At 44.1% G+C, this 9,514-nt stretch overlaps 1 protein-coding gene across 1 annotated transcript; it reads right to left on the bottom strand.

Moving 5' to 3' along the window:
- Nucleotides 1–1,187: 1,187 nt before the first annotated feature.
- On the bottom strand, nucleotides 1,188–8,590 carry LOC147614770 (protein TORNADO 1-like). Its single transcript, XM_086780116.1, has 3 exons — nucleotides 7,361–8,590; nucleotides 3,491–4,674; nucleotides 1,188–2,902 (listed from the first exon to the last, which is right to left on the bottom strand). The coding sequence occupies exons 1-3, from the start codon at nucleotides 8,424–8,426 to the stop codon at nucleotides 1,418–1,420; spliced, it is 3,735 nt and encodes a 1,244-aa protein (XP_086636242.1). The 5' UTR covers nucleotides 8,427–8,590; the 3' UTR covers nucleotides 1,188–1,417.
- Between the last annotated feature and the right edge of the window lie 924 nt (nucleotides 8,591–9,514).

Raw genomic sequence — 9,514 nt, 5'->3', positions numbered from 1 at the left:
TAATGTATGTTGCATAGAGTTCTAATGTTTGTTACATGCGTTTAAGACTAATGCATGTTTTATTTTGAAGCTGTGCGAGACTACACACAAGATGGGATCAGGAATTTCTTCTTGATGCTCTCTCTAGGGCAACATGAGGTCACTAGGTTGTAGCTCACCTCACCCATTCTTAGCTCACCAAGTCCCATCACCCCCAGTGCTCAGAGTGATGCACAAGGTTCACGGCAAAGGTCTCGTATAGTAACCATAGTGTTAGCCCCGCTGCCAACATAGGAGTGATAGTGGCAGTGGTGGTTGTGGCACTGGTATATATGGAGATGGTGGCAATGATGCTACTACCCGCCATCACGTCGTCCTCCTACAAGTTCTGATGAGACTAGTACACACGTTACTTGGGGTTTCACTCATATAGCCACTTCGGGTTTCACTCCTAGAGCCACTCTAGGCGTCACTCCAAGTTTTACTTTAACAAACACTATTTATACTTGCACTCCCATTACTCCTCACTCTCTAGCAACGGGACCCATACATATTTTGATAATGGGTCCATCATTGAGGATGAGCTAGTTGGGAGGATGTTGACACATATGCATCAGCTTTGTAGTGTATAGTTTGGCCATGACATCCTCACAAAGTGGCACGACCAACCTGATGAAAAACAACTACAGTCTTGAGTAACTCCATAGAGAGTTTCCTATGCCAACCCAAAAAGAGCAATTTAACAAGAAGTGAAATGCCCCCAAGTTTAGCTAACCGTACCCTCCTCTAAGAGAGCGAATGTTCAAGGAGGGGAGGGGGGATACTTTTTCGACAAATCTCTAAGTTATTTAAGGAAAGGGAAGGGGACATTCTACCAACGTTTCCAAACTACGAGATTCTACTTATCAAAAGCTATGAGTAGTTAAGTAATACATTTTTATCCCTTTTAAGAGTATAGTTTTTTTTTCTTGACAAACATAGTAAACAAGATCGTTACCTCTTTTAACTCTTTTTATGAGTATAGCTTCAACTCGGGGGGTCACATATGTAAACCCTTTATATCACGTGTGTTCAAAGCCTAATTTAAAAACCTCTTATCTCTAAATTTTTCATAGATAAAACACACCTTTTTTTATTCAATCTGTAAATACTCCCTTTAAATGGTACCCATATGTATACTTGTGTTAGACCCACATGCTACGCTTACATATTTATGAGTGAATCCCTTTAAAGTTTCACTTAATATTAATTAAATTACATACTCTCTAGACTATGGGAGAGCCCAAAATTTCTATTTTTTTAGTTTCACTGTGATTTATGACCAAAGAAATAGCATTGGGCCTTAGGGTGCACGTGTAGAGCCATTATATTAGGGTCTGAGAGACCAAAGACTCACATGTGGAGTTCTGATGTGAGTATCACGTGTAAAGCCACTATATCAGGGTCTGAGAGACCAAAGACGCACATGTGGAGTTCTGATGTGAGTATCACATAGCCATGCTACTGCAGAATTATCTACGTAACGAGCACGCCTCAGCTTGAACTGCTGGTAGATGTTGCTCCCGCTGACTCCTCCATTCTTCTGCAACACGCTCTCCAGCCACTGCTCCCAACCTTCAAAGTCCGCCATGCCTTCCCGCGGCAGTGTTGGATCATCCTCGAAGTCTGCGTTGATACCATCAGAAGCAGAAGCACCTGGTGTATCCAGAACCAAGGCGACGAGCTTGGCAAGATCAGGTATGCCGGGCAAGCTCATCCCGCACACCACATGAGCCCCCACTTTGGCCGCAAATGATAAAACCTTCAACAACCTTATCACATATGGGGCCATCTTCCTGAGCAGAGGACTGTCTATGGTGGTGATGTTAATGCCTTTCTGCCCTTCTACTCTGTGCGGCTGCAGTCGATGCTCGCAAAAGAGCTCCACATGCATGCTTCTCAGAGCCTTCCCGGAGAAGGATGTGATCAATTTTCTGTGCCCTTCTGTGCAGCTGGTGAGCAGACAGAGACGAGGCATCCGTGACACTTCCTTCTCCACACACAGATTCAAGATCTGATCTATCTTTTTCTGAAACTGTAACAGAATTGTCTCCCTGAGTTTAGCTATCTCTCGAATATCGTGATCGACAGCTGCCATCTTTTGGTTGAGTTCATCCACCTTAGACTCCACGCGATCGAGAGTGGAAAGAGCTCTGGCGAGGAGCTCGCAGTACATGGAGGCCACATCTGCTTCAGATCTTGTACCATATCTCCTGTTGAGGCTGCTCGATGGAGCCAGACGACGATCAGCTGCAGCTGCTGGCCGTGATAACCTTTCCGTGAGAGAGACTTCTGCAGATGTCTCCCCTTCGAAGCTTAATGCAGGTATACCAGTTTCCTTTGCCACTGCTTGCAGTGATTCCTTGTATCCCATCACAACTCTCGACACCTCTCCTGTTCCTAAAAGCTCAATGAAAGGGCTCGAACCCGGCCTCCCGACTTCATCCCAAGCTTCATTCATCGGCCACTGGTAAGATATTGACTGAATTGAATCAATCAGACCACCATTACTGCTGCTTTTGAGTTGTCTCAGCAGATCTTCCTTCAAGTCCTCTATCAACACGGTCTGTTTCTCTCCTTGGGGGATGGAACCTCGGCTTTTTAAGCAAGCTGGCCGAATTACAGCTTCCACGAGCTCAACCCCTTGATCACCCACTGGCTCAGCACAGATTCTTGTTATCGTTCTAATAACCTCCTCCTCTACAAAGTGGAATCCGCTGAGAGTATCTATGCCCGACATGCTCACCAGAACATCAATCACATTCTCCCCGGAGGCCTTGCAGAACTCCATAAAGATGTGCACACCTTGGTAGTGGATGAAGATAAACCCTTGGCCTAGTTCCACCTGGGCTTGAATCCTCTGAAAGGCCCTCGTGAAAGAAATCTGCAACGCCCAGTGCAGCATGCATGCTATTAAAATACTCATAAATTTTAATTTGTACATAATTGTTTACACTATATACATGTTTAGATTTTGAAATAAAAACCTTGCAATATAAAATCACATAGATTAATTACATATATACAATAGATTTATCTACTTTTATATATATATATATATATATATACATACATCATATACATATAATGTATGTGTATATATGTATGTACATATAATGTATGTGTATATATGTGTATATATATGTATGTATATATACATATATACACATACATTATATGTATGTATGTATATATATATATATACATTATATGTATATGATGTATATATACATACATCATGTGTGTATATATATGTATGTATATATGTATATATACACAATGTCATCATATACATATAATGTATATATATATATATATATATATATATATACATACATACATATAATGTATGTGTATATATGTATATATACATACATCATATACATATAATGTATGTATATATATATTGTCAATATATGTGTGTATACATACATACATATATAGAAGATTCAGACGTGGGGTACATATATACCTGCAGCATGTGGAAGAATCCAGGAGTAAGGAAAGTGAGGTCTTTTCTGCCACACTCTAGGCGTCTACCCAGCATGACTGCATCCTCCATTTGCTTCCCTTTCCAATGTTCTGTTTGTGAAGAGGTGGTTGAAAGGGTGGAAGGAATGAAGAGCTCTTGGTGGGATAGACGGCAGCACAAATGGAGTTTCTCCATCAACCGAATCAGCTTCTCTCCTTCCACATTGCGGAACACTTCTTTCTTACGCTGCAAGAGCGTGACAAGGTATCCCTCGTATACAGATCCTTTGATGAGGAAGTCGCGCTTGCTCATATAGGCGTTAATGGAGAAATGAATGAGTTCCCCCACGATGCTGGTGCAGAACCACTTGACATCCAGAACGAGGAAATCCATGTCGTGCAGAAAGATCAAATCTCCAGACTCGTTGAGCGATGTCGCGATGGCCTTGGCAAGGAGGGGCACATCAGAATCGCCAGCTTCTAAGATTCTGCTGCAGTGGCCTTCAAACTCTTTCCAGGAGATGATGGGATCATTGTGCTGCAGCAGTTTGCGCCTAAGCAAGCTCTTCATCTCATCGCACACCTTGTAGACCTGTGTATTCTTGAGCAGCGTCCTAGCGGTGTCGAAAATGCAGGAGAGAAGCGGTAGGACGGTAGCGATGTCCCTAGCATCGACCTCAAAGGCCTGAGGGCGCAGGTCGATAATGGCCTTGAAATCTTCACGCAAGCGGTCTGTGGAGAGCCGTATGTAGACACTGGCATTATCCATCTGGTCTTTGCGAGTAATGGCGACGATGACTCTGCGGGGCACTGCGGATTGCCTGGATTTGGAGGCTATGAACTTGAGCCAGTAGCGTAGGCTCTTCTCATAATCATCAGATGTTTTCCGGTCGCCTCTGCTGGCATTCTGGCTTGCGACGGGGCTCCAAACGAAGAGGAAGAAAGCAGGACCGCCCTGTGCAGTGCTGGGATCAGGGAACATGTGATCGTGGAAGGCCTGATACTCTGGGTCACCAGCCATATCCCACACCGTCAACTGCACCCCATCCTTCACAAGCGGCCGGATGTCAATCCCTCGTGTGCGTCGAATGTTCCGGCCGACGGAGCGCGACAGAAATGAGACCACTTGGCCCAGCCCTAGAGGGGCCGTAGAGTGCCGGAGCGCTTTCAGAAGCGTGCTCTTTCCTACACACAAAAAATTGATCAACCCACAAATTATTTCTTCCAATTCACATCAAAATAAAACAAGTGAAAAACATTTTCCCACTTCACATTGCCGAACACGTGTCAGTTAACCGACACACCTTTGCCATGGTACAGGTGTCGGTTAACATCACCGTACCATGCCACGGGTGTCGGTTATGTTAACCATGGTGTCGGTTAACCGACACGTGTGCCATGACACCACATGGCATAGGTGTGTCGGTTAACCGACGTGTGCCATGACACCCCATGGCATAGGTGTGCCGGTACCATGCCACAAGTGGTGGTCAACATAACTGTGTCATGGTGTTTCTCAACTATGCCACAATGGGCACACTAGGTCACTCACAAAGTGTGCCCTCAACCAACCCACATAGTATACCATGCCATAGGTGGCGGTTAACATAAATGTGTCATGGTGTTTCTCAACTATGCCAAAAATGGGCAATTGCTCACTCGAAAAGTGTGTCCTCAACCAACTGACATAGGGGCAGATCACACGGCCAAATGGCATCGCCATCAGTGGCCGTGAGTGTGAGAAAAAATCAACACAACTCATCAAAAGTAGTGCAAATTTTTTTTGACAAAATGGGAAAACTACTTGAATCTTACAAACCTGCCCTCCAAAACCACGCAAAGCTAGCAAAACCAGATAGTATTTTTGCAAAACGGCCCTGCAAAACTGCCATAGCCTAGAGTTAATGAAATGTGCACTGACTTTTCTTGGAACTGCCCATCTCTGAGTGGCCTGAAGCCATGGTCACTGGAGGTTAAAAATGTAAACAATTTGGCCTACGTGTGATCTGCCTCATAGTATACCATGCCACAGGTAGCAGTTAACATAAATGTGTCATGGTGTTTCTTAACTATGCTAGATTGGGCACAGTGGGAAAATTTCTCACTCACAAAGTGTGCCCTCAACCAACCTATAAATTCGTGGGAATGAGATGCTTTCTGCTGCATTTAATGTAGAAATGGTATCCCCAACTCACTTAACGGGGCCATGGCAAAATCACCTTAAGAACTTTCTACATGATGTAGAGAGAGAGAGAGAGAGAGAGAGAGAGACCCAATTCTAACGAACATCTTTGAAAACTATGCTTTCTCCCAAAATAAGAGATTTTGCACTTCACTCTCTAGACAAGTAATACAAGTTATATACTTATAGCTGTCAATAGTACACCTTAAGAAAGTAAATTTAATCTCCACGCGTTTTATCTCATGGAGTACTCCAGCCAAAGTGAACACATAGCCTACCCTTTGGTAGGCCTAAAATAATTTCATTTTAATATCCATAGATGAATTAAGCAACTTGCCTCAAAACTAAATAGAGTCTATGAGATTAAAATGGAGAGGTCGAACTGGAAATTGGAATTTCATTGCACAAGTAGCAAGTGACTATTTATGTACTGTCATTTGTTAGATATGTTTTGTATCATAGAGATCTAACTATATGTTAGATATGTTTTTGTCATTTATTAGATATGTTTTGTATCATAGAGATCAACCTATACCTATCCATCATATACATAGCTCTACTTTGGAAATGTTGAGAAGCCATGTTACTTCGATGTGGCGTTGTGCGGCCTCTTTCAATTTTGAGTCTAGCATTGCTAATTCTTATCAACAGAGGGGTTTAAAGCTCACAACATGCTGGGCTTAGTATGGAAACAAAGTCGAGGGAGTGTGTCTACAAGTATAGTGGCACCAAAATTGTCTCCAATGCAACAATATGAGCAGCAACTCTATCCAAAACTATCATGTATGAGTGGGGTTAATGGTTATCCAAAACTATCATGTATGAGTGGGGTTAATGGTATCCAAAACAATCATGCATGAGTGGGGTTAATGGTCTTTGTCCTATGGGCTCAAGTGTTACAATTGTTTTATAGTAAGGTGGTGTTGAATTTCTAGCCCCTCATGGGTTTCTTATCCAAACCTAACCCTAAACCAGTAACAAATGGTCACATGGGTCTTAATTTACATAAGACATTGGGTGAATATTTCAAATTGCTGTAGTAGAATGTGGTGTAATTTGGGCAGCTTTATCTTCATAATTTAGAGTCAGACTCTGAAAAAGCATAGCGGACAAGATTTGTGCGGTGGAGAAAGCTAGGGTTGCGTGCATCAACAAAAAGCTAGGGTTCCGTGCGTAGGGTTGCGTGTATCCATGCATTCAACGAGAGTTAATTTTCTTAACGCCCGTTACCCATTTTTTTGGTAAATTAATAAAATATCAAGAGTCCCTGTCAATTTTAACGGCAAAAGGTAAGTGGGCTTAGTCAAGGGTGTTGCTTGGGATAGGATACCTGATTGGTTGTTGATTGTCTAGTTTTTTTATTATTATTATTAATCATATGAGGCCTTAGAGCCCCTTCTAAGGTTCAACCGATCTATTATACGAAGACATTATAATTACACTGATAATCCTGCTCCAGAGCTCACTAAACCGAGACATATTAAGCCATGCAAATACAGATGATCCTTCTGTTGTGCTCGCCCAACTGAGCAAATACTTCATATGTAGCTGGATAATGCACAGCGAAAGAGCTAAGCCTAAGCAATAATCGTGAAGGCATATAGAGGAAAACCTGCAAAAGGAATGATTAACAGCAATAATTAAAGGAATGATTAACAGCAATAATCATGAAGGCATATAGAGGAAAACCTGCAAAAGGCTCCCCACAAATGAAGAGCCTGGCAGCCATGCCGGGGATCGTCTCTCGTGCCTGCAGACGCCTGCGATGTGTTTTTCGGTTTCTCGCGAGCTGTGCCTCAATGGCAGGATTCTCCGCCAACGGGGTGTGGCTCAAGTCCAGCTCCCGCACAAGTCCGCGCGCAGACAGAAAGTCCACAACTGTTCCGACCACCTCTCTGCTGGCTGTAAACCCCTTGCAAAAGCTCAGGTCGAGCTCCTGCAACGACGCCGACTTCTCAAGACATCTAATGAGCTCCACTAGCTGCGGATCCGTTATGCCCAAGCCGGAAAGCCCTAGACCAGTGAGATATGTGCTTCTCTCCACCATTACGACCAGATCATGCAGCAGCGCCGGACAATTATTAGCACCTGTAGATCCTTTCTCTGTGGCCAGCTGCATGATACCGAACACAGGTATCGAAGAGTCCAAAACTGCGTTCGTGGCTGCTGCCATGCATTCTCCGCTGATCCCCTTGTTCACAAATACAAGAGAAAGCTGCTCAAGCTTCATCTGAGGAAGAGCTTCACACTTGAGTAGAGCAAGCACGAAACCCTCCGAATCCTGTACGCAGTTTGACGCCGGAGTATACAATATACACATCAAGGTCTTCACGCCGGGATGGTGGGTGCCGAGAACTCTCAGAGCATCCAGCATCTCGCTCACGACCTCAGAACAGCACCAATTCTCCACAGTCACCTGCGAGATTATGAGGTTCTTCAGGTGTTTGAAACCCTTCAGCGATGCCCACAAGCCGCGCGCCTCCTCTGCCGACAGGTTGAGATTGATGAGCGAGAGGCTGTCGCAAGTAGAAGGCGCAGCTTTCAGGGCGTCGATCTCCAACTCGAACTCGCCCCATGGCAGAAGCAGGGCTTTATCATCAAACGCCAGATTCTTCCAAACATCCGCGAAATCAGATCCCACGAACCAAATGCTACTGCAAGAAGAGGCAGAGCGGGCGAAATAGGCAGCGAGGCTGTCGTCAAAGGGGCGCAACAGCTGCCGGGAGGCTTCCAACGCCTCCTCGACGGAGGGCATGCTGAAGCAGCGGCAGCGAGCGGTCTATCGATCTGAAGCAGGAGCCTGCTAGTGATGGATTGCCCAAGTCAATGAAATTAATACAGGCTGCAGGTGCGACCTCTACGCGGACTGAAGACCGTTCCCACGTTCCGCGTTGTTTCGTGGCCGGCATCTTCCCACGTTCCGTGGCGTCGTTGCATCTTTTGATAATACCTTTTACTTGACTCCATTTTTTTTCTTTTTTTTTTAAGTTTGGATAATGAGGGTGGTGGTGGTGGTAGCAGTGGTGGCGGCCCCCCAATGTTAGACGCTATGCCCGTTGGCATCCCAATGTTAGACGCTATGCTCGTTGGCATGCTCTTCACTCTCTTTTTTTGCTCGCGAGCTATCATCTTTCTCTCAGTTTCTTAATACACATCGCCATACCCCCGCCTGCCCATGCTGATATGGTGGGGGTATCCACCGCCCATAATTCATGGGCAGGCAATCTCCCCCACCCATACATGGGGGTATGTGTATCAGGCCTAAGTGTCATGAGTGAGGGGTTTCCTATTCCTATCAAATTTATTACTCCTACGATTTGTGAGCCCAGTCTCTCTAAAACTCCACGAAGACTAGACACCAAGCTAGATTGAATGAAATATCATCTTTCTCTCAGTTTCTTAAGGTCAATTACACATCGCCATACCCCGCCTGCCCATGCTGATGTGGTGGGGGTATCCACCGCCCATAATTCATGGGAGGCAATCTCCCCCACCCATACATGGGGGTATGTGTATCGGGCCTAAGTGTCATGAGTGAGGGGTTTCCTATTCCTATCAAATTTATTACTCCTACGATTTGTGAGCCCAAGTCTCTCTAAAACTCCACGAAGACTAGACACCATTGAAGCTAGATTGAATGAAATGAGGATAAAAGTGTGTACATTTTATAGGAAACAGCAATCTCTTATCTTACATTGTATTCTAGATATTCTAATTCATATTATTCAATTGGATGATTATGGATTGATAGATATTTTTTTAATTAAATATACAAGCTCAAAGAAATATTATTTTCAAATATAAAGATTTTAGTCACACAAGCTCAAAGAAATACTATTTACA

The sequence above is a fragment of the Cibotium barometz genome, chromosome 41 (genome assembly GCF_041138505.1).
Source record: "Cibotium barometz isolate CiBa-2024 chromosome 41, ASM4113850v1, whole genome shotgun sequence".
In the NCBI taxonomy this organism is placed as follows: domain Eukaryota; kingdom Viridiplantae; phylum Streptophyta; class Polypodiopsida; order Cyatheales; family Cibotiaceae; genus Cibotium; species Cibotium barometz.
The sequence above is the reverse complement of the archived record's forward strand: the minus strand, read 5'-3'. Positions and strand labels throughout refer to the sequence as shown.

Bases quoted from the DNA above. Each gene is read 5' to 3' on its own strand.
- LOC147614770 (XM_086780116.1), bottom strand. From the start codon at position 8,426: ATGCCCTCCGTCGAGGAGGCGTTGGAAGCCTCCCGGCAGCTGTTGCGC. The intron at 4,675-7,360 runs GTTTTCCTCTAT...TTTTGTGTGTAG, and splicing joins TTGTGGGGAGCCTTTTGCAG to GAAAGAGCACGCTTCTGAAA. The intron at 2,903-3,490 runs GTATATATGTAC...TGGGCGTTGCAG, and splicing joins GATTCTTCCACATGCTGCAG to ATTTCTTTCACGAGGGCCTT.